At 43.4% G+C, this 25146-nt stretch overlaps 1 protein-coding gene and 1 long non-coding RNA gene across 2 annotated transcripts; one reads left to right on the top strand and one right to left on the bottom strand.

Annotated features, from left to right (window-relative positions):
* On the bottom strand, positions 1 to 1442 carry LOC149123493 (uncharacterized). Its single transcript, XR_016216815.1, has 2 exons — positions 1147 to 1442; positions 1 to 229 (listed from the first exon to the last, which is right to left on the bottom strand). It is a non-coding gene; the product is annotated as an uncharacterized LOC149123493 (long non-coding RNA).
* A 179-nt stretch (positions 1443 to 1621) lies between these two features.
* Positions 1622 to 24934, top strand: PTGES3 (prostaglandin E synthase 3). The gene is made up of 9 exons (XM_070052420.2): positions 1622 to 1924; positions 17569 to 17682; positions 17824 to 17893; positions 18669 to 18704; positions 18781 to 18879; positions 19633 to 19722; positions 22194 to 22256; positions 23640 to 23664; positions 23769 to 24934. Coding segments are annotated over exons 1-9 (519 nt in total). The 5' UTR covers positions 1622 to 1922; the 3' UTR covers positions 23789 to 24934.
* Positions 24935 to 25146: the final 212 nt, after the last annotated feature.

Below are 25146 nucleotides of genomic sequence, written 5' to 3'. Positions count from 1 at the left end.
TTTTTTTGTGTGTGTGTGTAAAGATTTATTTCATTTGAAAGACAGATTTACAGAGAGGTAGAGACAGAGAGGTCTTCCATCTGCTGGTTCACTCCCCAGATGGCTGCAACGGCTGGAGCTGGGCTGATCCAAAGCCAGGAGCTAGGGGTTCTTCCGGGTCTCCCACGTGAGTTCAGGGGCCCAAGGACTTGGGCCATCTTCTACTGCTTTCCCAGGCCATAGCAGAGAGCTAGATTGGAAATGGTGGATCAGCCGGGACTAGAACTGGTGCCCACATGGGATGCTGGCACTTCGGTCAGGACTTTAACACGCTGCACCTCAGCACTGGCCCCAAGGATGCAAGTTAAATAAAATTGTTTTGCATCCCACAGGGCAATACCACCTTAACTTGGGGTTTGTTTTTCTATCAGAAATCTTACAATTCGAGAAATTTCACAATGTCTAGCCAGGTCAAACACAGGTATCTAGAATTAAATAACCATGGGGCAGATTATAAACAACAGTCCAGTGTGAACTGAAAGGCCATTCCTCCACTCTTTGCCTTATTTGCCATTTGGTCAGTTTTTCTTAAGGCCTGTCCTGATTCTTCCAAAGTACACCTCTCGCCCTTTCAGGCTCCCATTCCTTTCCCTACTTTTATTACAGCACCCAGTTCTGTCTTCCCTGACAGGTATTAGGTTCCTAGGCATCCCAGTACTTAAACTGGGATTTTATCTTCCTTTTGGGACTTGCGTGTAGGGTCCAAGTTCAATAAGCCCCCAGCACCGGTCTTGCCTAAGTCACAACACCTTCTCCCTTAATATGACGGCCTCATTCTTTCCAAGCGTCTTATGCTATTTTCCTTAAGCCTCCGTCTTGCAAAGAGGTGAATTTCCCCCTTACTTCTGGTAGGCGAGCTCTGTTTTGATATTTTTGGTTACCACCCATTAAGATCCTTAACTCGTAAAAAAAAAAAAAAAAAAATGAGACCCTTCCCCCAGCTGACTCCTCAGAGCCAAGGAGCGTCGCAGTCTCTCCAGTCCCAGACACCGACCCTGTTCCTTCAAACATTATTCCTGCGCCACCTTCGGCACCAGGGGCTCAGAGCGGCGGCAAACGCCCGCCGCCTCCCACGGCGACCGCGGCTCCCCAGCCAAGGCCTCCAACCTTCAGAAACGCGGCCTGAGGCCCCGGACTGAGTTGGGCCGCGGTCGCAACTGCGCCCCTCACAGGCTCGCCACGTCTTCCCGCGGCGACACGTTTGCCTCCCGCGGCTGGCTCACTCCCTCCAAAGCGGCCAAGGCCCCACTTCGCTTCTCAAGGATCACGACCCCGCGTCCCTGCCTCCCACTGCCGACGCGGCCCGTTCCCCGGCGACATCGCCAGGGCCGTGCGGCCGCGGACGGTTGGGCGGCCAACGGCTCCCCGACGCGAGGCGGCAGCGCGGCGGGCGAGGCGGGAACGAGGCGGCCCGGGGCGGGGGCGCAGGGCGGCGCCGGCGCGGGGAAGGATCGCGAAGGAGCGGGGAGGCCCCGCCCTTTCCGTAGAGATCTCTAGAAAGCCGCGCAGCGGCCCGAAAACACGGACTGCGCACGCGCGGCGGCCGGGCCCGGGCATTTTGCTGCGTCACCAGCCGCCGCCCGGCCTCACCACCCCTCGCTCGCACGCACGCACGTTCCTCCTCCGTCCTCGCGCCCCTTTTCCTACACTTTCCTCTTCTCCCCGACCGGAGGAGCCGCTCGCGCCGCGCGGTGCATTCTGGGGACCCAGGTCGAGCCCGCCGCCGCCGTCGCCGCCGCCGCCGCCTGAGGGGAGCGAGGAGAGGCCGCGACCGGAGAGAAAACGCCGGAGTCGCCGCCGGAGAAAAGTCGACTCCCCAGCCGCCGCCGCCGCCGCCAGCGAGGCCCGCCCACCCGCTCGCCCGTCCCCCTGCCCCGTTCACAATGTGAGTGCGACACCCCGCCGAGTGAAGGTCGCCCCGGGAGTGAGGCCGAGGCCGCCCCGGGGCCCCCAGGCCTTGGGCTCCTTCGCCCTTCTCCCCTCCGTGGTGGCAGTCGCTCCTGGGGGTGGGAGGGCCGGGGTCCTGGTTCCGGTTCCCGTCGGCGGGGGGAGGACATTTTTTCTCCAGATGTTCTCTCCCCGCACCTTTAAGCCGTCCCTCAGCCTCCCCTGCCCAGAACTCGTCCCTTTTTCGTAACTTAGCCCCAGGCCCTCAGCCCTGGCGAGCTCTCGGCCATGCGGGCGCCCTGCAGGCGGGGACCCTCGTGGGCTGCTCGGGCAGTCGCTCCCGCCGCCCGTGACGCCGCGGCAGGGCCAGGTGCACCTGTGGTGGCGGCCACCAGACGCCCGCGGCCCGGGCTCCCCGGTGGAGCGGCACGCGGCCGTGCGCCATGCGCGGCGGGCACTGCTAGGCAACTGGGGGGTGGCCATGCCGCCGCCACAACTTCCTGTCTGCTGGGTCGTGGGGGTCCTTGCAGGCCGCCTGCTCCCCCCAGTGCCCGGGGAGAGGAGGGCGAGTGCCCACCACGCACTCGGCGACTTCCCTGGCGGCGAGGAGGAGTGACCGTTGAGCAGGTAGTTGTGCACGTGTCCAGGCCAGGCCGGAGAGAACTTGTGGACATTTTCTGTGTTCCCCAGGAAACTTGAGGAGATCACTTTTCGCTGTGAGATGGGAAGAGGTGTGTGATCACCTTTTGTTGACGTGGAAGCGACTGCAGATTTTTTTCTTTTTTGCACTTTTTTTTTCTTTTTATGAATCATGGTAAAGTCAAACCTTGGTAGTTTTCCTAAGAATCCTTGGCCCTGCCGCCTCCAGGCCTTCCGTTCTTTTCAGAAAAAGCTTTACCTCTTCCACTGCGCGGATAGTCGGGGTTTGGGGGTCATTTTTGCTTCATGTTCTTGGGTTTCCTGGGTGCTGACTTCCCTGAAAGTTTTAGGGATGAACAGTTGAAAGGGAGCAATTTTGATTCCCACAGAAAGTAATACCCTTGAAAGAGTTAATATCAGGTAAGTATATAGGGTAAAAATCTCCATGCCCTCCAGCCAGTTGAAGAGCGCCAAGGACTCCAGAAGAAAGCCTGTATCCCTGCAAGGGCGTGTGTTTGCATTATGGAGAATTTTTTTTTCCCTCAAAAGAGATGTCTAAATTTTTTTTAAAGAAAGATTTAGATCTATATAAAACAGTTCCTAATTTTTCCTTTGAAATCTGAGTTACATGGCAAAGAGTCAGTCTTAAAACGACTTTTATAACTTGAAAATTGTCTGATACAGCATTACTAACTTGTAAATGCAGTTACGTAGCCAAACGAAATAGCTTTTCAAGAAGAAATATTTTTTAAACAGCTTGAAATAGTGACTCTGGAGGTCAGAAAAAGTAGCTAAATGGGTAAGAAACATGAAGTTTTGTGGATACGTGGGGACTTAAAGTTTGTAGAAAAATGAGATTAAAGGTAAGGTTATTTTAGTCCAAAAAATTTTGAGCTCATAGTTTATGCACAATGTATATTAAAATTTTGCATTACAAAAATTTTTACACCAGAATTCTTCCTTCACAAATTCTTTGAAGTACCCTCTTAGATTAAAAACTTGGAAGAAAAGTGTAGCAGCCGTAGTCCAAAAAAGCAGTCTCCATGTGGTCACACGAACGCTACCTTCAAAATGAGTGTTTTCCAGAAAGCAGGTAATTCTTACTCTGTTCAAAATGGTATATGCCCTCTTGTAAATTTTTCAGGGGGTCTTACCTAACCTAGTGACTTAAGTGAAATTATAGAATGAATATTATGAGTTGGAAGAAACCTTTAATGGGCCATCTAGTTCTCAGAAGAATCTGCTTGACTGATAAGGGTTCATTTTATTGATTTTATTGATGTCAGTTACAAAGATTTTTTTAATATATAGAGGGAGACAGTTATGTATCTTAAAGGCTTGGAGGTGTGTGATTATCTGAAGTTAATAAAAGTTTTAATAGTTTTTATGAGAACTCTTAATTTGACTTCTTCCTTGTAGTAGGTTGGAATTTTAAAGTTACTCTTTTCCCCCTTTTGAGAATTTGTGCTAACCTAACCTTATGAGGGGTGCCACTCTGAGGTTTTCTTTTAGTGATTGTTGTTGGGTACATTAACAAATATAAAGTAAAATGTTTTGAGATACTCTAAGTAATTTTTAATGCTTCATGTCTTTATTGTCTTGAAACATACTGTGTCTATCTCTGTTGGTTAAAACCTTTGCTACAACTCAGCGTTGTAGGGTAGGATCCCCAAAATAAAATCGTCAGTCTTTGGCTTTCAGGACATCTTTCCCTAGTGAGAATATGTTGTATAGTGAATTTCTGTAAGTTAGAAAAGAGTAACTGGTCATGGCCTTTGTTCAGTGTTGATTTTCTAACCACTGTAACCTGGCAACTGGATTTTCTTCTTCTTTTTTTTTTTTTTTTTCCTGTGCTGAGTTAGACTTTAACTAGAAGGCAGTAGAAACTGGAAATGGCATGACTGAGTGCAAGCCACTTTTGCTAAATTAAGATTCTACTGTTTATATTTTGCTTGAAACTCTTTTAGAAGCCATATGATTTGGTGGTTTTAACGTGGTTAGAGATTATTATATCAATTGTTCAGAATCACCCTCTTATTGCATTTATTGTGTTTTGCCATGGAAAATCGAAGTATGTGGTATTAAACTTATTAATTTATGTGGATGGGCAATGATAGATTTTAAGTTGAAGCTGCTTCCCTCATATATGTATGAACTTAGGGTTTTCCATGAAGATACCAGTTAACATTTACCTTGAGCACTAGGCCCTCCTCCCCATAACATGTTATTACAAAGCTGAAATAAAATGTACTGTTAGATTTTTTTTGTCCCACAGTTGCTTTTCACATGTAGTTATGCTTTGTCAATAAAGAATGTATGTATAAGTATCATTTCCAACTCAGGATATTCAGATACATTCATGGATTGAAAGGATCTCAATCAACAGGTTTTTAATATTAGGCTGTGGGAACTAATTCTTAAAAGTACTGATTAGTATCATAAGAGAAAATCCAAAATGGGATTGGAACCCAGGGTTTTTTACAGACTTTCTTTCTTGAGATGTATTTATATTGACGAGAGATCTTCCATCCACTGATTGACCGCCCACTGACCCGCAACAGCCAGGTCTGGACTAGGCCAAAGCCAGGAACTGCATCCGGCGTGATGGGAACTCATACTTGAGCCATCAAGTATGCTTCTCAGGCGCATTAGCCGGGAGCTGGATCAGAAGCGGAGTAGTTGGAACTAGGACTCAAACCTGCTCTCCGTTATGGGATTTGGGCATCCCAAGTGGAAGCTTAACCCACAAAGTCTACCTCCAGAAGACTTTTGCTACTTCATAAAAAGGAAAACAACGTTCAGGGTGTACCTTCTTTTTCCAAATAAACAGCCATGTCTCTCTGGTTCAGATTTATTATATACTCTAAGCTGCTTGTCTTACAACCTATGCCATACTTCTTTTTGATTTATTTATTTGGAAGTTACCAGAGAAAGAGAGGCAGATGCCTTCCATCTGCCAGTTCACTCCCCAGATGGCAGCAACCCCTGGGACTGGGCCAGGCCAAAGCCAGGAGCTTCTAGGTCTCCTACTTGATTGGCAGGGACCCAGGTACTTGGACCATCTTCTGCTTTTCCCAGGCCATTAGCAAGGACTTGCAACAACACCCATATGGGATGCCAGTGTTGCAGGTGGTGGCTTTACCTACTGTGCCACAATGCTGGCCCCTGTGCCATACTTGACATAATGGTAGTAAATGCTTGTGTGTATAAAATTTGTATCTTACTGAGGCAATAAGACTGACAATTAACCTTGAATCTTTTTTATGAAGAAAAAAAATTCTAAGATTTATTTCAGAGAGTGGCAGAAACAGAGCTCTTCTATGCACTGGTTCACTCCCAAAATGGCCACAGCTGCCAGGGCTGGTCCAGACTGAATTCAGGGTCTTCCGTGTGAGTGGCAGGGGCCCAGGTACTTAGGCTATCATCTGCTGCTCTCTCAGGCACACTAGCAGGGAGCTGAATCAGAAGGAGTGTAGGCAGAATTGGAACTAGCACTGATATGGGATGGTAGTCTTGCAGTTTAATTCACTGTGCTAAGGCACTGGCCCCTGGAGAAATATTTTTATCTGCTTTGGGGATTTTTTTTTTTTTTTTTTTTGACAGGCAGAGTGGACAGTGAGAGAGAGAGAGAGAGAGAGAAAGGTCTTCCTTTGCCGTTGGTTCACCCTCCAATGGCCGCCGCGGCCGGCGCGCTGCGGCCGGCGCACCGCGCTGATCCGATGGCAGGAGCCAGGAGCCAGGTGCTTTTCCTGGTCTCCCATGGGGTGCAGGGCCCAAGCACCTGGGCCATCCTCCACTGCACTCCCTGGCCACAGCAGAGGGCTGGCCTGGAAGAGGGGCAACCGGGACAGAATCCGGCGCCCCAACCGGGACTAGAACCCGGTGTGCCGGCGCCGCAAGGCGGAGGATTAGCCTAGTGAGCCGCGGCGCCGGCCTTGCTTTGGGGATCTTAAAAGGAAGAATGCGCAGAAGCAGTAAGGTGAGGAGGCTGTTAGCTCGAATAACTTTTACCTTTATATCTTGGAACAGAAATTGCCAAATAAAGGAACTAGCACAAAAATTCAAAGATGTTCCTGTTTCATGGTGCCTTTGGTGCCTTTTTACTGTCTTGGTGGTCCAAAAGGAGTAATTACCAATTCTTCCCAACAGGCTCCTAGTTATTTGAGAAGCTAATACACAAATATACGTACCATAGCTACTAACAGGATATATATGTTGGGCACTGTATAACTTAGCTAATTTTTGGAGTCAGATAATATACATAGGTATCACTTCTGTTAACTTGCTGGTGTGTGTGATGGGCTGGTGAGTTGGGAGTACTTGTTTTGATTTTTTTTAACAGGTAGAGTGGGCAGTGAGAGAGAGAGAGAGAGAGAGAAAGGTCTTCCCTTTGCTGTTGGTTTACCCTCCAATGGCCGCCGCGGCCAGTGCGCTGCGGCCGGCGCACCACGCTGATCCAAAGGCAGGAGCCAGGTACTTATCCTGGTCTCCCATAGGGTGCAGGGCCCAAGCACTTGGGCCATCCTCCACTGCACTCCCGGGCCATAGCAGAGAGGTGGCCTGGAAGAGGGGCAACCGGGACAGAATCCGGCGCCCCAACCGGGATTAGAACCTGGGGTGCCGGCGCTGCTAGGCGGAGGATTAGCCTATTGAGCCACGGTGCCGGCCCTTTTTTTTTTTTTTTTTTTTTTTTTTAGATTTATTTATTTGAAAGTCAGAGAGAGAGGTCTTCCATCCTCTGGTTCACTCCAGCAATGGCTGGAACTGCACCTTTCCGGAGCCAGGAGCTTCTGGGTCTCCCACGCGGGTCCAGGGGCCCAAGAACTTGGGTCATCTTCTGCTTTCCCAGGCCACAGCAGAGAGCTGGATTGGAAAAGGAACAGCCGGGACTAGAACTGGCACCCGTATGGGATGCCGGTGCTTCAGGCCAGGGCGTTAACCCACTGTGTCACAGCACTAGCCGTGAGAAGATGAGACTTAATGGAGAGGACGTTGAAACTAAACCACCTCAAACTGGTATAATGGCTTGCTTGGTGTCTTGTGTGAGGTTCAGTGAATTCCTCTCATTTTATTTTTTTAAGATTTATTTCTTTATTTGAAAGTTAGAGTTACACAGAGAAGGAGAGTCAGAGAGAGAGAATGGTCTTCCATCTGCTGGTTCACTCTGCACATGGCCAGAACTGAGCCAATCTGAAGCCAGGAGCTTCTTCTGGGTCTCCCACGTAGGGGTAGGGGCCCAAGGACTTGAGCTGCCATCTACTGCTTTCCCAGGCCATAGCAGAGAGCTGGTTCAGAAGTGGAGCAGGGATGCCAACACTACAGGCTGTGGCTTTACCCACTATGCCACAGCGCCAGCCCTTCAAATTTTAAATAACCTGTACAACCCAGTGAGTTCTGCCATGATATTCTGGTACCCCTTAGCACATGATTTGAGAACCACAGAACTATCACATTTATTCATGTGGCCATTTAGAAAGTTTTATGTAGTAGTATAACTAATGTGCAGAAGATCTGAAAATATGAAAAGTATATCTTGGGGTTTCTGTAAACAGTGTGTTAGTGATGGTTTCAGATATTTATAAGCGGGTTTTCTTTTTGTTTTAATTTGAAAGGCAGAACAGCACAGAGGGAGATACTCCATCAGCTGGTTCACTCCCCAAATGGCCATACTGACCAGGGCTGGCCTAGGTTGGCCTGGGGCCGGCACTGTTGTGCAGTGGGTTAAAGCCCTGGCCTGAAGCACCAGCATACCATATGGTGCCAGTTCTAGTACTGACTGCTCCTCTTCCAATCCAGCTCTCTGCTATGGCCTGGGAAAGTAGTAGAAGATGGCCCAAGGACTTGGGCCCCTGCACCCACGTGGGAGACCCAGAAAGAAGCTCCTGGCTTCTGATTGGCGCAGCTTCGGGCGTTGGGGCCATCTGGGGAGTGAACCAGCGGATGGACTACCTCTCTCTGTAACTCTTTCAAAATCAATAAAATCTTTTTTTTTTTTTTTTTTTTTTTTTTTTTTTTTTTTTTTAAGGGCAGGAGCCAGGAACCCCATTTTGGTCTTATATCTTTTCACTGCCTACCCAGGTGTATTAGCAGGGAGATAAATTGCACTCTGATGCCAGTCCTCATGCCGGGCTTTCTCCGCTTAAAAACTGCTTAGTTTGAACTCAAGACTTCCTCATTTTCCATTGCAGAGCTTAAGTATTTCACTTCAGCTATTACAGGCTGAAGTAGATTTAGTTCTTTTATTCCCTTTTGCAAATGATAAACAAATTTTTATTTTGAAATTAGTACTTCTGGGGCTGGGGCTGTGGTGTAGCGAGTAAAGCCACCACCTGCAGTGCCGGCATCCCATATGGGTGCTGGTTCTGGTCCCAGTTTCTCCTCTTCTGATCCGGCTCTCTGCTGTGGCCTGGGAGAGCCCAGGTCCTTGGGCCCCTGCGCCCACATGGGAGACTGGGAAGAGGCTCCTGGCTTTGGATCGACACAGTTCTGGCTGTTGTAGCCATCTGGTGAGTGAACCAGTGAGTGGAAGACCTCTCTCTGTAACTCTGTCTTTCAAATTAATAAAGTAAGTCTTTTTTTAAAAAAAGTTATGTCCAGCAGATTAATCTGCTAATAACTCCAGCATCGTCATTGGAGTGCTAAGTGCTGGCTTCTGTGCTTCTGATCTAATTTCCTGTTAATGTACCTGGGAGACAGAAAAAGGTGGCCTGAGTGCTTGGGCCCCTGCCATCCACATGGGAGACCTTCCTGGAGTTCCTGGCTCCTAGCTTCTGCCGAGTCCAGCCAGACCTTTCTGTTGCAGCCATTTGGGGACTAAATCAGTTAATGGCAGATCTCTGTCTTCTCTGTCACTCTTTCAAATAATAAATAGAAGTTAGTGTTTCTGAATTTGATGACATCTTTTATTGCTGCTGATCTTTTTTTTCTTTCATCTTAGTGTTGATTGTTGTACAACACTTGTTCTTATACAGATACTTCTTGGCTGTATAAAAGATTAGTTAATCTAGTCTTCAAATAGTTTTTTCTTTTATTAGAAATCTGTTTAGTTTATTCCTAACCCTAAAAGACAATTACTCTGTTAGTAAGCTGTAGTAAAAAGCTAGTCGTATTGTTATTTTCAGCATTCAGTCATCATACTCTTATAGTAAGCTCACAAGGGAAGTACGATTACCTTTGAATAAAGCATGTGAGGTTGTGTACTAGACAACATATTATGTTCTCTAGTATTTTACATATTTAGATATCAAAATAGACAAGTTTTTGAAGTACTAACAATAAAGAATATCTTACAATAAATCATATAGTTATATCAAGAAAGGTAAACCACAAACAGTAATGTGTTTGCCTACTTTTTTTAGAAGAAGGTTTTTTGTTTGTTTGTAGTTCATCACTAATTTGAACGTAAACTTAAGGGATTTTTTTCTGTTTTGTTGGCTGTCAGAAGGATTCTTGGCAGCATGTCCAATAAGTCCACAAAATATTTTATCTGTATAGCTTAAGTACATGTGAAGTACTTTATGGTTAATGCTGAGTCTAACTGGGGATTCCTGCAACACCTGCTAGGTCAAATTCAGTATCATATTATATTCATTGGAAAGTGGATTGTAGATGAGAGACACAGTTGTTTTTTGTTTTTTGTTTTTTGTTTTTTTTTAAGGATTTATTTACTGGGGCTGGCGCTGTGGCATCCCATATGGGTGCCGGTTGCTGGTTCGAGTCCTGGTTGCTCCACTTCCAATCCAGCTCTCTGCTATGGCTTGGAAAGGCAGTAGGAGATGGCCCAATTCCTTGGACCCCTGCACCTGCATGGGATACCTGGAAGAAGCTCCTGGCTTTGGATCAGTGCAGCTCCAGCTAGATGGAAGACTTTCTCTCTCTCTGCTGTTGCAACTCTGCCTTTCAAATAAATAAATCTTATTAAATAAATACCTTCTTTTAAATTTTATTTGAAAGGCTTAGAGAGGTCTTCCATTCACTGGTTCACTCCCCAGATGGCTGCAACAGCTAGAGCTGGACCCATCTGGAGCTAGGAGCTTTCTCCCAGTCTCCCACGCATGTACAGGGGCCTAAGCACTTGGCTGTCTTCTACTGCTTTCCCAGGCCACAGCAGAGAGCTGGATTGGAAGTGGAGCAGCTAGGTAGGATTCAAACCAGCACCCATAAATAAGGGATGCCGGCACTGCAGGTGGCAGCTTCACCTGCCTGTTAACGCCACAGTGCCAGCCTCAACAGTTTGTGAGAGCAACCTATAAATCCAGTTTTCTTTTAATAGTTTATTAAATATTGAGGCTTTGCTGTATTTTCAGAATTCTGAAAAAGAAGTATAACCAGGTCAGTATATACCCTTAAAGTACATTTGACTTCTTTGTGAGCCCTTATTAAGAGTGTTTAGCTTGTTATTCATGGTTAAGTCTGATCTTTTTAAAGTGTGTGTCAACCCCATAGGTTTCTCTTTTTAATCTAAAGAGGTTGACTTTTTAATTAAAACTCTTACTTTTGCTTGTTCTGTTTTTTATTTCTTTGATAGACCACTAAATAAAAATGGAAAAAAACAGGTTTCAAAATAGTTTTGATATTTTATTTAAAAGGTATTGTTAGAATGTCCTTGTACCTCATTTTACCATCACTTAAATGAAAGTTTTTTTCAGTATATTTATAATATTTTACAGTTCCAAGTTTGTTAAGAAGAGAGGTTTATTGTGGGGTGGGGTCGGGGGGAGAGTAAGAGAGCAAGATGCAAGTATTTTGTGACTAGATACAGCATCCTGATTTTTCCCCCAATGATTTAAGAATTATTAAGAATCTAGATATTAATGGTTTGTCACACTTATATATATAGAGAGAGAAACTTTTAATTTATAAAGAAATTGCTGATTATTTTGAATCATGCTCTACATCTGTTGAGTCACTAAACAATAAAAAAGATCCATCAAAAAAAAAACTGATTAGACTAAACTGAGAGGAAAGTATTAAAGATAACTGGGGGAGGTACAGAAGAATGGTGTGTTCTATGGAAGAGCATGCATTGCACACATATGTATATATCTCCAGTGAGATTGTTCTAAGTAATGCATGTTAGGGAACCAAATCTGAATTACTGAACAGCTCAGGGTATTTCAGTCAGTTTCCATAAGATAAGCCTTGTGCATAGTAAAGTATCCAAAAAAATTGCAATAACTGGAACATTTTTCTTAGCAAATTATTTCCATCTAGGTTCCCAGGTGCTGCTTTTTTGGGGGGGGGTAGTGGGTCAGTTACAGATCTTCCATCTGTTGGTTCACTCCTAAGAGGGTGGCAGTGGCCCAAACACTTGGGCCATCCTGCATTGCTTTTCCTAGGCCATTAACAGGGAGCTGGATCAGAAAGGGAACAGCTGGAATACGAACCAGCACCCATATGGGATGCCAGCATTGCAGGTGGCAATTTTACCTGGTATGCCACACACCCAATCCTCTAAAGTCAAACTGCTTATAATTTTCTACAAGATAGAATTAAGACCCATCAGTTTGCTTGCCTGTAAAAATTTGTGGCAGGAGGTGGATCTGGCAGTTAAGACAACAGCTTGGGTTACCCTCATCTCATAGGAGGGCCTGGTTTGAGTCCTGGCTCTGCTTCCAGTTCCAGCTTCCAGATAATATGCATCCTGGAAGGCAGCAGGGGATGGCTTGAGTACTTGGATCCCTGCAATCTGTGTGAGAGAACAGATTGAGTTCTGGATTCATGGCTTCAATCTGGCTAAGCCTTGGCCATTTTAGGCAGTTAGGGGAAAAAGCAGCAGATGGAAGATCTCTTTCTCCATGGCTTGGTCTCTGCCTTTCTTATTCTTTTTGACAGGCTGAGTTAGTGAAAGAGAGAGACAGAGAGAAAGATCTTCCTTCCATTGGTTCACCCCCGATATGGCTGCTGTGGCCAGTGCACAGTGCCGATCCGAAACCAGGAGCCAGGTGCTTCTTCCTGGTCTACCATGCGGGTGCAGGGCCCAAGCACTTGGGCCATCCTCGAGGCACTGCCTTCCCAGGCCACAGCGGAAAGCTGGACTGGAAGAGGAGCAACCAGTACTAGAACCTGGGGTGCCAGTGCTGCAGGCAGAGGATTAACCAAGTGAGCCGTGGCGCCGACTGGTCTCTGCCTTTCAAATAAAAAATGAAAAATGGAAAAAATTTAGTATGGTGTTTGGGAACAACATTTTCATTCAGTCCTTAAAGTTTTGTTTATTTGAGAGGTAGAGTTAGACAGAGAGGTCTTCCTTCCGTAGGTTCACTTGCCAGATGGCTGCAACGGCCAGAGCTGCGCTGATCCAAAGCCAGGAGCCAGGTACAGGTTCTCAAGCACTTGGGCCAACTTCTGCTTTGTCAGGCCATAGCAGAGAGCTGGATTGGAAGAGAAGCAGCTGGGACTAGAACCAGTGCCTATATAGGATCCTGGTGCTGCAGGCAGAGGATTAACCTACTGCACCATGGTGCCGGCTCCAAAAGTTGTCTTTAGTCAGAACTGTTCTGGAGATATACGTTATTCAAAACTTAGTTACTTTAATTGGCATATAAGAGGGTTCTTCAGAAAGTTCATGGGAAATACTTATTATGCAGGGACTTAAAAATTTTTGGACCAGGATAAACTCATTAAAAAAAATTTTTTTTTCCCCAAATGCCAGCAACTGCTGGGGCTCTGCTGGGCCAAAGCTGGGAGCCAGGAACACAGTCCAGATCTCCTGTGTGGGTGGCAGAAACCCAGCAAATTGGGTCAACACTGCTGCCTCCCAGTGTCTGCATCAGCAGAAGTTGACATCAGAAGTCAACAGCTGGGAATTGAATCCAGCTGATAATTCTCTGATGAAAGATTCAGGGTTCCTAACCAGCAGGCCAAATGCCCACCCTGATTCTATTTTTTGATAAGCTGTTTTTTGTTTTGTTTTTTAAGATTTATATATTTGAGAGGTAGAGTTACAAAGAGGGAGGGAGAGACATGGAGAAAGGTCTTCCATCCACTGGTTTACTCCCAAAATGGTTGTAACAGCCAGAGCTGGGCCAATGTGAAGCCAGGAGCTTCTGCCAGTTCTCTACACAGATGCAGGGGCCCAAGCATTTGGGCCATCTTCCACTGCTTTCCCAGGCTATAGCAGAGAGCTGAATCAAATAAGAGTAGCTGGGACTTGAACTGGCACTGTAGGTGGTTGCTTTACCCACTATACCACAATGCCGGCCCCTCTATAAACTGAGATTTATTATTTGAAAGGCAGATCAGTATAAGTAGAGAAATATCTTCCATCCACTACTGTTTGAGTTTGCTGTATAGCATTAATGTTTAGCATAGAAATGCTAGACAGCCAGCGCCGTGGCTCAATAGGCTAATCCTCCACCTTGCAGCGCCGGCACACCGGGTTCTAGTTCCGGTCGGGGCGCCGGATTCTGTCCCGGTTGCCCCTCTTCCAGGCCAGCTCTCTGCTGTGGCCCAGGAGTGCAGTGGAGGATGGCCCAAGTGCTTGGGCCCTGTACCCCATGGGAGACCAGGAGAAGCACCTGGCTCCTGCCTTTAGATCAGCGCGATGCGCTGGCCGCGGTGGCCATTGGAAGGTGAACCAACGGCAAAGGGAAGACCTGTCTGTCTGTCTGTCTGTCTGTCTGTCTCTCTCTCTCTCTCTCTCTCTCGGTCCACTATGCCTGTCAAAAAAAAAAAAAAAAAAAAAAGCTAGACAAAAAAGCATAGAATGTGATCTTTTTTCATAAAAGGGATTTCATAAACATCAATTTGTGTTTATTGTTGGCTTTAGTTAAGTGTGGGACATTTCACTCAGAATTGTATTTTTGGTGTCTTAGAGTAAACAAAGCTAGTAAATACTGAGTTATAGTCCACAAAATTCTTTCTCCTCCCTCTCACTCCTTTTTGCCCCCTCCTTTTTTGTGAAACAACCTTCTACAAACATAGAATTAAATTTTGGCTTACAGAACACCTTCTGGTTAGGTAATTTAAATTGTTTTGTATGGGTCCAGCTTAGTGGCACAGCAGGTTTAGCTGCTGCCTGCAATGCCAGCATTCTGTATCCTGTGCCAGTTCAATTCCTGGTTGCTCTGCTTCTGATCCAGCTCCCTGATAATGCACCTGAAAGGAGAGTAGGGGATGGCCCAAGCATTTTAGAACCTGCCACCCTTGGGGCCAACGCTGTGGCGCAGCAGGTTAATGCCCTGGTCTGAAGTGCCAGCATCCCATATGGGCACCAGTTCAAGACCCAGCTGCTCCACTTCCGATCCAGCTCTCTACTGTGGCATGGGAAAACAGTAGAAGATGGCCCAAGTCCTTGGGCCCCTGCACCCGCATGGGAGACCCGGAGGAAGCTCCTGGCTTCGGATCCTCGCAGCTCTGACTGTTGGGGCCAATTGGGGAGTGAACTGGTGGATGGAAGACCTCTCTTCTGCCTCTCCTCTCTCTCTGTAACTCAGATAAAAATAGATAAATCTCTAAAAAAAGGGGGAGTGAACCAGCAGAGGGAAGATCTCCCTCTGTTACTCTACCTTTCAAAATAAGTATGTTTTAAAAAATGGTTATTGTGACATGGGAAATGGTTGTACTGGTTTGCTAAGGCTCTACTATAACAAAAACAAGCTGGAGAGTTGAAACAGCAGTTACTCCCCCCTTCCCCCACATTTTTCTGAGGCTGGTAGTCCAAAATGATGGGGTCAACTGGGTTGATTCTTATATGCGGTCAGCCTCCTTGACTTGAGCTAGTCAATATATTGTTCCTTTCCTCTTTGTGTTAAAGCCTCCTCTATAGCCTCACTTTTACTTAATTGCCATCTAAAGATTCTATCTCCAAGTACAGCCACCTTCTGAGGGACTGAGTAGTCCCAGGACCAACATTAAGATTTGGGGAAAATATAGTTCAACCCATGACAATTTCATGACTAGATTACTGTTTGAATATGAAGAAGATTGATTGTCCCGATTCCATGTTCTTGATAGGAACAGAAGCTGAAGAGCTGATAGACTTAGTTTTTGATATAACCTTTGCAATAACCCAGTCATCAGTGGGTTGCTCCCCTGTTACTTTAAAGATTTATGTATTCATTTGAAAGGCAGAAATAGAAGGGGAGGGAGAGAGAGCTCTTCCATGGACTGGAAGAGCTACCCAAAATGGTAGTGACGGTGGGGGTGAGAGTTGGATTCTAAGTGGAGCAGCCGGGGACTGGAACCAGCGCCCACATGGGATGCTGGCACTGCAGGTGAAGGCTTAACCTTCTGAGCCACAGTGCCCGCCCCTGTTACTATAGCCTTAATATGGAATTTGCTGTTTACAGAGTAAACAGTACTGATAAATATGTTCAGATTATGTGGCTGCAAAAGCATTTACCAGAATTTATTGAAAATAAACATTTATGAAATCTATTAGGATAAGAATTCCTGTCAACAACCAGGCTAATTTTTAACTTGATTGTAGTTTTAAAGCAAAAAAGGTAGACTTGTACAGTGAATCCTCAAGACCTGTTAGCTTTAGCTATTATTATCAAGATAAAGTATTTTATTATATATTGCTCCCCTTCTCCCTTTTAAGCAACATCTATAATCTGAGTAAAACTAGGGCAACATGTACTTGCCTCTAATTTCTGAGGTTTTTTTAAGATTTATTTATTTGAGGCCGGCGCCGCAGCTCAATAGGCTAATCCTCTGCCTTGCAGCGCTGGCACACCTGGTTCTAGTCCCGGTCCAGGCACCAGGTTCTGTCCCAGTTGCCCCTCTTCCAGTCCAGCTCTCTGCTGTGGCCCAGGAGGGCAGTGGAGGATGGCCCAAGTGCTTGGGCTCTGCACCCGCATGGGAGACCAGGAGAAGCACCTGGCTCCCGGCTTCGGATCTGCGCAGTGCACCAGCCGTGGCAACCATTGGAGGGTGAACCAACGGTAAAAAGGAAGACCTTTCTCTCTGTCTCTCTCTCACTGTCCACTCTGCCTGTTTAAAAAAAAAAAAAAAAAAAAAAAAAAAGATTTATTTATTTGAAAGAGTTACAGAGAAGAGTCAGAGCTATCTTTCATCTGTTAATTCACTCTCCAGATGGCCAGAACGGCCAGGCCAGAGCCAGGCATTTCTTCCAGTCTCCTGTGTAGGTGGCAGGAGCCCAGGTACCTGGGCCATTAGCAGGGAGCTGGATCAGAAGTGGAGTGCCCAAGAAATGAACCGGTGTCTACATAGGATGCCAGTGTCACAGGCTGTGACATTACCCATTGAGCCATAGTGTGGCCCTTCATTTCTAAGAATTTAAAGTGAATGGTAATTGGACAATCATAGCTGTATTTTATATGTGTATGTGTGTGTGATTATTGTAGTCTTTTAAGATTTATTCATTTATTTGAAAGGTGGAGGACAGTCATTTCCCATGCCTTTTTTTTTTTACTTGAAAGAGTTACACAGAGAAAGGTCTTCCATCCTCTGGTTCACTCCCAAGATGGCCACAACGGATGGAGCTGTGCCGATCCAAAGCCAGGAGCTTCTTCCTGGCTTCCTGGTATCCCATGTGGGTGCAGGGGCCCAAGGACTTGGGCTATCTTCTACTGCTTTCCCAGGCCATAGCAGAGAGCTGGATGGGAAGAGGAGCAGCCGGGACTAGTACTGGTGCCCAAATGGTATGCCGGTGCTTCAGGCCAGGGCGTTAACCCACTGCGCCACAGCATCGGCCCCTACCCATGCTTTTTAATGCCCATAGTTCTTAACATAAGTAGAGATGTTGAATACTATAATTTCACTGAAATTGTATTAGTTTACTTTTTTTATTCTGTGAATTTTAGTTTTAGGAGTAGGGCTATAAAGGAATAGCAAATGATTTCTGACAGGGCTAACCAGTGGTTATTCTGTAAGGCATTGTTTGATGTTTTAAATCTCGTGTTAGGAAATTGGTGTCATTTTGAAACTAAACCTTGGTAGAGCCCTGACTTACCTTGGAATGTAATATCATTCATTTGTTTAACTTTAGATGTTACAAACAATTCATTGGCCTGACTTTGCCCAATTTTATCTTTGTAGGCAGCCTGCTTCTGCAAAGTGGTATGATCGAAGGGACTATGTCTTCATTGAATTCTGTGTTGAAGACAGTAAAGATGTTAATGTAAATTTTGAAAAATCCAAACTTACATTCAGGTAAATTGGCCATTTAATATCATTGGATGAAAAGCTTACCTGAGACAACTAACTTCAGCTTGCTTGTTTTAGTTTTTCACTGAAGTTTTTGTTACTTTTTATCTCTTTGAAAAGACTTAATTCTTCTTTTTCCCTCAACAGTTGTCTTGGAGGAAGTGATAATTTTAAGCATTTAAATGAAATTGACCTTTTTCATTGTATTGATCCAAATGTAAGTAATCTTGATGCTCTAATCTGATTTTTTTTTTTTTTAAAAAGATTGACTTATTTGAAAACCAGAGGTGGGGTGGGGAGAGAGAGATGGAGGAGATGATTTTCAGCTGCTTATTTGCTCCTTCGATGACCACAGGGGCCACAGCTGAGCTAAGCAGACACCAGGAGCCCTTTCCTAGTCTACCACGTGGGAAGCAGAGGCCCAAGTATTTGGGCCATCTCCTGCTTCTTTCCCAGATCCATTAGCAGGGAGCTGGAGCTGGATTGGACATAGAGCAGCTGGGACTCAAACAAGTGCTTATGTGGGATGCTAGATTTAGTCTAAGGCAGCTTAACCCACTCTGCTACAATTACAGCCCCCTTTAATCATGGTCAAATCATGAGGGAATGGACATACTTCAAGTATCCTTAATAGTAGACATTAATCCTGATTTTCTTTTTCTTTTTCTTTTTTTTTAGATTTCTTTTTAATTTAAAGATAGCATTTCTTCTCTGATTTCCTCATGCAAACTGCACATAAAAGAATAATCCTGTTTTCCTTTACTCTAGAATACTAACTAGATATATTTCTGTCTTGCAGTATTTTCCCCTTTAATTCAAAATTTTTTTCTGCTTGTTTTTGTTTTTGCTATCAGTATTTGAGTATAGGAAGCTACTTTTAAGACTTTATTCTGTTCACCCTATGTAAGGGAGGAGGGAAAATGATAACTTCCCAGGTTTTTGTTTTGTTTTGTTTTTTTAAACTGGGTAGTCACAGGTGTGTTTCTTTTCAGTCTAGAGAACGTAAGGGAAGAAGTAAGAAAGGAGAGGTGAGAAATGACAGTCCTTCTTTCTGTCTTGTCCTGATACTGGAGAGAAATGGTGTGATGATGCTTTTCTTTTTAGGATTCCAAGCACAAAAGAACGGACAGATCAATTTTATGTTGTTTACGAAAAGGAGAATCTGGCCAGTCATGGCCAAGGTTAACAAAAGAAAGGGCAAAGGTGGGTTTCTTTTCTTTATTTTTTGAAAGTTTAATATTTCTACCATTTGTCATAGCCAAATAAAAAACCTCCTGTGTTGTGTGAAGTCACAAAACAATATTTACTATTACTACCTTTTTTTTCTCCACACTGAGTATTTTAGCCTTTTTTGTATATGTGTGCTAATTACGTGCTCCCACAGCTCAAAAAATGTGGATTCTTTTGTTTTTGTTTTGTTTATTAAGAGTTAGAGGGAGAGAGAGATCAGTCTTCCATCCACTGGTTCACTCCCCGGATGGCTGTATTGGTCAGGGCTAAGCCAGGCTGAAACCAGGAGCTTTATCAGGATCTCCCATGTAGGTGATAGGGGCACAACAGTTGGGCCATTTTCTGCTACTTTTTTTTTTTTTTTTTTTAAAGAAAACTTCTATTTAATAAATATAAATTTTGAAATTACAACTTTTGGATTATAGTGGTTTTTTCCCCCCAATAACCACCCTCCCACCTGCAAACCATCCCATCTCCTGCTCCCTCTCCCATCCCATTCTTCTTTAAGATTTTTAAATTCTCTTTATATAATTTCTGCTGCTTTTTCAAGACCACTAGTAGATTGGAAGTAGAGCAGCCAGGACATGAATTGCTGCCTACACGAGATGCCAGCATCACAGATGACAGCTTTACCCACTATGCCACAGCACACGCCCTAGATAATGTGGGTTTTAAAGTGCAGATTGACCTAGTCACACATACAGTGATGTTTTTGTTGATCCATAGCTCAATTGGCTTAGTGTGGACTTCAATAATTGGAAAGACTGGGAAGATGATTCAGATGAAGACATGTCTAATTTTGATCGTTTCTCTGAGGTAAGTTCCTTTCACTACATTTTCTCACCCCTCTGCAGTGCATTTCTTTTTTAAAGCTTTATTTATTTGAAAGAGTTAAGAGAAGCAGAGGCAGAGAGAAGAGGTCTTCCATCAGCTGGTTCATTCCCCAATTGGCTACAACGGCTGGACCTGTGCTGATCTGAAGCCAGGAGCTTCTTCCTGGTCTCCTACATGAGTCCAGGGGCCCAAGGACTTGGGGCATCTTCCATTGCTCTCCCAGGCAATAGCAGAGAGCTAATCAGAAGTAGAGCAGCCAGGACTTGAACCAGCTCCCATATGGGATGTGGGCACTTCAGGCGGCAGCTTTACCCACTATACCACTGCACTGGACCTTGCAGTGCATTTCTATATAGTCATTTTAATTTGGTTGTAAGCACCTGGTAGTATTCAAAATGTGCACCATTTTGTTTTTAAAAATCATTTTGCAGTGATAGTTTTGAAGTGTAACCTCTATGATTTCAAAAGAATTGTTAAAGCTGATGTGTAAAAGCAAAAGACAAACCGTACAGTCTTATCAGTCCAACACACCTAGTTTTCCTTCTAGCATTGGAACAAGTCGGTGGTGGAGGGTGTGATCACAGTATTGCATTTTTATCTATAAAATACAAATAAACACCTTTAAACACAATCCTTGTGAGATGTTGACACTGGGAAGTATGCAGGAATATTTTTAGTTTGCAAAAAAAAGGGGGGGGGTTAATTAGCCTGTTTTCTAAGATGTCACTCAAATGCATATTGTTATGGCCAACGAAAAAATGATATTTGTAGGCAGAATAAATCTTAAATGTACTAGAGATGAGTATATTGGGTTATAAGTTCAGTGTGCACTTAAGAAATCCATTTCTTATTGGTAATTTGAAATTTTGAATTAACTAGACTTCATTTGTATTTCTTCATTGAGAACTAAGAGTTAAAAAGAGCCAAGTTTCCACCTTTGTGCATGCAACTGCTGATTTAACATCTCTCAGTTATTCTAGAACATCTCTCAATTATTCTGGCACTTTCAATAGAACAGAACTATATATTGCTGGGATTATCCTTATTTGTGTACAAGTCACATCTTAAAATTGTTCTCTTGCTGTTTTTGTTCTCTTTGTTTTACCTTTGAAGTAGCTCTTCAATACTTTAAATTTTCTCTTGCTATTCTATTCTTACCTCTTAATACCGTGCCTAGCACGCTTTGAGCATTTTTCCTGCTCAAAGAAACTGAGTATCATTGGAGATGGAAAAACTACTAGTTCCTCCTGTTAATACAAGACTGGATTGCCCATAATTTTTGTGCTGAGAGATTTGACTAGGGGGAGTGTGTGTTTATTAATTGAGATAAGAACATTTAATGAGATACACCTCTTAACAAATTGTAAGCACATCACAGCAGATGTTTAGAACTTGCTCATCTTGTATACAGCTGGAACTTTATACCTGTTGGAACAGCAACTCCTTGTTTTCCCTTCCAAGCACTTCAGCCATCTTTTGCTGCCTTCCCAGGCTTTTTAACAGGAAACTGGATCAGAAACAGAGAAACTAGAGACTGTGGGATGTTAGCATCACAGTTGTTTCTGTGACTGTCTTATTTCTCTTAGCTTTATCTTCCAGGCTAATAGTACTCAATTTTTAAAAATAACTCATTTAAAATATTAGCAATATATTGCTTATTTGAGATATAGGAAATTTGCTGGCTCATCCCCTAAATACCATGACAGCTAAGGTTGAGCCCAACTGGATCTGGGGCCTCGGTTCAGGTTTCCTACTGGAGTAGCAAACACCCAATAATTTGAGCCACCTAGGGTATGCATTAGCAGGCAGCTGGAATGTAGAACAGAGACAAGATTCAAACCTAGGCACTCCCAATATGGGATACATGCATCCTAAGAAGCATCTTAACGAAGATGTCAAGTCAGATGCCTGTATTTACAAAGTTAATATATTATATTGGATTTTATTTTTCTGGAATTCAAATGTTACAGAGAATTGTTAATTTGAGGAAATAAATTTTTCCACATCTGTTAATAGTAGTTTAGTCTTTGTTTATGTCCTCAAAATCTGTACTATTAGCTTTATGATTTAAACGACTGAAATTTGAGAATTTGTCATATAGTTGTTTATTGGCTCTTTATACTATAATTACAGAATACTACAAATAATAACATACACCTATCTTAAGATAAAGTTTTAACAGCTGCAAAAAAAATCCCACCCACCCCCCTTTATTTAACCAAAATAACCACTATTCAGGATTTTGATGTTTAAAACATTTCTATCATCTTGCTGGGTGAATTTAGTCTCCCCTACAGGTTTTCAGGATTTTATGTAACTACCTTTTGCAAAAACAAAAGTGCTTGAGTTTATCATGTGCAAAAAAATCTGACAGATTTACAGTCTATTCTGGAGTATGCAATCTAGCAATTAGGGCTTAATTTAATATCTTTGAAATTTTACACTTCACATAGATGATGAACAACATGGGTGGTGATGAGGATGTAGATTTGCCAGAAGTAGATGGAGCAGATGATGTAAGTCTAAATTTTATTTTCTGTTTACCTTAATAGTAAGAAACAATGTATTTACAGGATAAAATTTAAGGTTACTTTCTTGGGCCACTTCTAGTGTTTTTTTTTTTTTTTTTTTTTTTTTTTTTTTCCCTCCCTCCTAAAAAATACAGTAGGGAAAGGAGTTTTTAAATGTGTGCATTTTTAAAGACCATACCTTAAAGTGACCAGATTTTGCATAGATGCATTATGTGTACCTTATTTAATAGTTACTTTAAGGCTTATTTTGTCTTTCTTTGTTAGTTTATAGAGAGGGAGAAACACAAATCTTCCATCTGCTGGTTTACTTCCCAGATGACTGCGATAGCCAGGGCTGGACCACACCAAACTTCTGCTGGGTCTCCCACAAGGGTGGCAGGGACCCAAACACTTAGGCAATCTCCTCTGCTTTTCCCAGACCATTAGCAGGGAGCTGCATCAGAAGTGGAGTGGCCATGGCTTGAACCAGCACCCATATGGGATGCCAACATTGCAAGCAGTGGCTTTACCTGGCCATAGTGTTTACCCCAGATTATTTTGTCTTAAAATGATAAGTTAAATAAACAAGTTTTATAGCAGAATTGGTCAGAGGCTAGATTTTTTATACTTGAGACTACTTTCTCAGCATTCCCTGTTAGCACTTTTTTTTTTTTTTTTTTTTTAATTTGAAAGGCAGAGTTAGGCAGAAAGAGAGAGGTCTTCCATCCACTGGTTCACTCTGCAGATGGCTGCAATGGCCAGAGCTGTGCCGATCCAAAGCCAGGAGCTTCTTCCGGGTCTCACATGAGGGTGCAGGGGCCCAAGCACTTGAAACGTCTTCTATTGTTTTCCCAGGCCATAGCAGAGATCTGGATCGGAAGTGAAGCAGCTGGGGCTCAAACTGGCACCCATATGGGATGCCAGCACTGCAGGCTGCAGTTCTGCACACTATGCCACAGCACCAGCCCCTCTCTGTTAGCATTTTATTAACATCTTCCAGAAAATTACTGAATGCAGTTTGGAAATTAATTCAGAATGAGCTAAATTTAAAGTTGATTGTCCATTGTTCATGAGCCATTTTTCCTCTTTAATGAAATGCCAAGTGGGAGGGGGACGATTTAGGGCCAAATTCAAATGATAGGTTAAATTCTTAGCAAAAGCACATGCTAGTTTTTACAAGGGTTAGATGCTTGTCTGTTGATTTGTTCACACCAAATAGATAAACTTGGCCTTAAATTAGATGCTTTAATTCCTTGACTTAATGTAACCATGTATTTTTGCTACTTTGGTTTAAAGAATATGATAATTCAGCTTTTTAAAGATAAACTTTTGAGTTCACAGAGTAATTTGTTAAGCCTGGTAAATTTTTTTTTTTTCCTACTTCTTTAGGATTCACAAGACAGCGATGATGAAAGTAAGTGTCTTTTTAATTTATTTTTGGTACTTTTCCTATAAGACTCATTTAAAATTGGTATTATTCCCTGGTATTTCATATTAATGTTTTTTAAATTCTTTCAGAAATGCCAGATCTGGAATAAGGAGTATTGTCATCACCTGGATTTTGAGAAAGTGATTTCTCTGCAAAATTTCATAATTGAGAGAATTCCTGAGTTGATAGCTCTAAAGGTGGATGCTGTATTTGCCTCCTTTAACCCATTTTTCAACCTATTTGTTTTTTTAAAAGGCTTCACTAAGGGTTGGTATGTACCATTGTATGGGGCAGTTTTAAGTCAGCTAAGGCAATAACCTTATGCATGAACATTTCCCAGACTTCATGAAGCTGTTGAGGTCCTAGATAATTGATACAGCAGTTGTGATAAATAAAAACATTTCACTTAAGTCTCCTTTACTTCTTCATAACATAGATACTGACATGATAGGAAGTGCTCAGCTTAGGGAAAGATAAGTAAATTTTAGGGTTTAGAACATGGACTCAAACGTGGCTGAAACAAATTGGCTGACACCTTAAACTGATAACCGGCTATTCCTCTGGTGTATCCTTCAGGAGTGTTCCACTAAAGTTTATTTTTCAAAAAATTCACTTCACATTATTCTATGTAAGTGATCACTTGTCAGTGTTCCAGATGTATCTTAGCTAAAACTAGTGAATGCCCTAACTTAGATGGTTTTTGAAGCCTATACATTTGGTATTGTTTGGCCCTTAAGCTTTTACATCTCTTAGCATGGAGGACGAAGAAAGCTGTACATTGTTGCTTGAGAGTCTGTACATTTAGACCAGATTTGTATTTGCACTGTCAGTATGGCAAATGAGTGAAGAAAATGTTAATACACTATTGGAAATTTTTTTTATTTCTTTTTTTTTTTTTTCTGGTTCAGCTTCTACCAGGGCTGAAAACCTCAATTTATGTTCATGACAGTGGGGATTTTTTTAAATGTCTACATTCTTTCTAATAAACTGTTGGAAGACTTCTTGGCTGTCCTTTTAAGTGTCTGGTTTACCGTAACTTCATGTATTTACCATTTACTGGAATGGAATTTTTATTTTTATTTGAGAAAGAACTTGGGACTATTCCTCTGTTGAATAAAGAGGCTTGCTGTAATGTCACAGGAGACCTTCTTAAAGTGGATCTGTAATAGAAAATTGTAGATGCACTTGGCAGCAGTTGAAAAAGGAAGTTGTTGTGATTTGATTGAAATAAAACTGAATGTGTTGTCCTCCACTACATCTTTGAGCTTCTACATTTTGGTAGTTTTCATTGCCTCACAGCTGCTGTATTTGTCATAGCCCAGAAATGCGTAGTATTTCAGCACTTTAATTTCAAGAGGAAAGAGAGCGGGCTTTTGGTTGGTTCACTCCCCAAATGCTTGCAACAGCCAAATGAAAGCCAGGAGCTGGGAACTCAATCTGCGCTTGTCCCAAACTCCTTGAGCAATC

The sequence above is a fragment of the Oryctolagus cuniculus genome, chromosome 11 (genome assembly GCF_051225735.1).
Source record: "Oryctolagus cuniculus isolate XC-2025 breed Fujian yellow rabbit chromosome 11, ASM5122573v1, whole genome shotgun sequence".
NCBI lineage: Eukaryota > Metazoa > Chordata > Mammalia > Lagomorpha > Leporidae > Oryctolagus > Oryctolagus cuniculus.
Note: the sequence above shows the minus strand (reverse complement) of the source record. Positions and strands in the feature narration are given on the sequence as shown.

Coding starts and splice junctions, on each gene's coding strand:
- PTGES3 (XM_070052420.2), top strand. Junction 17,683..17,823: donor AAATCCAAACTTACATTCAG/GTAAATTGGCCA, acceptor TTCCCTCAACAG/TTGTCTTGGAGGAAGTGATA. Junction 18,880..19,632: donor TAACAAAAGAAAGGGCAAAG/GTGGGTTTCTTT, acceptor GTTGATCCATAG/CTCAATTGGCTTAGTGTGGA.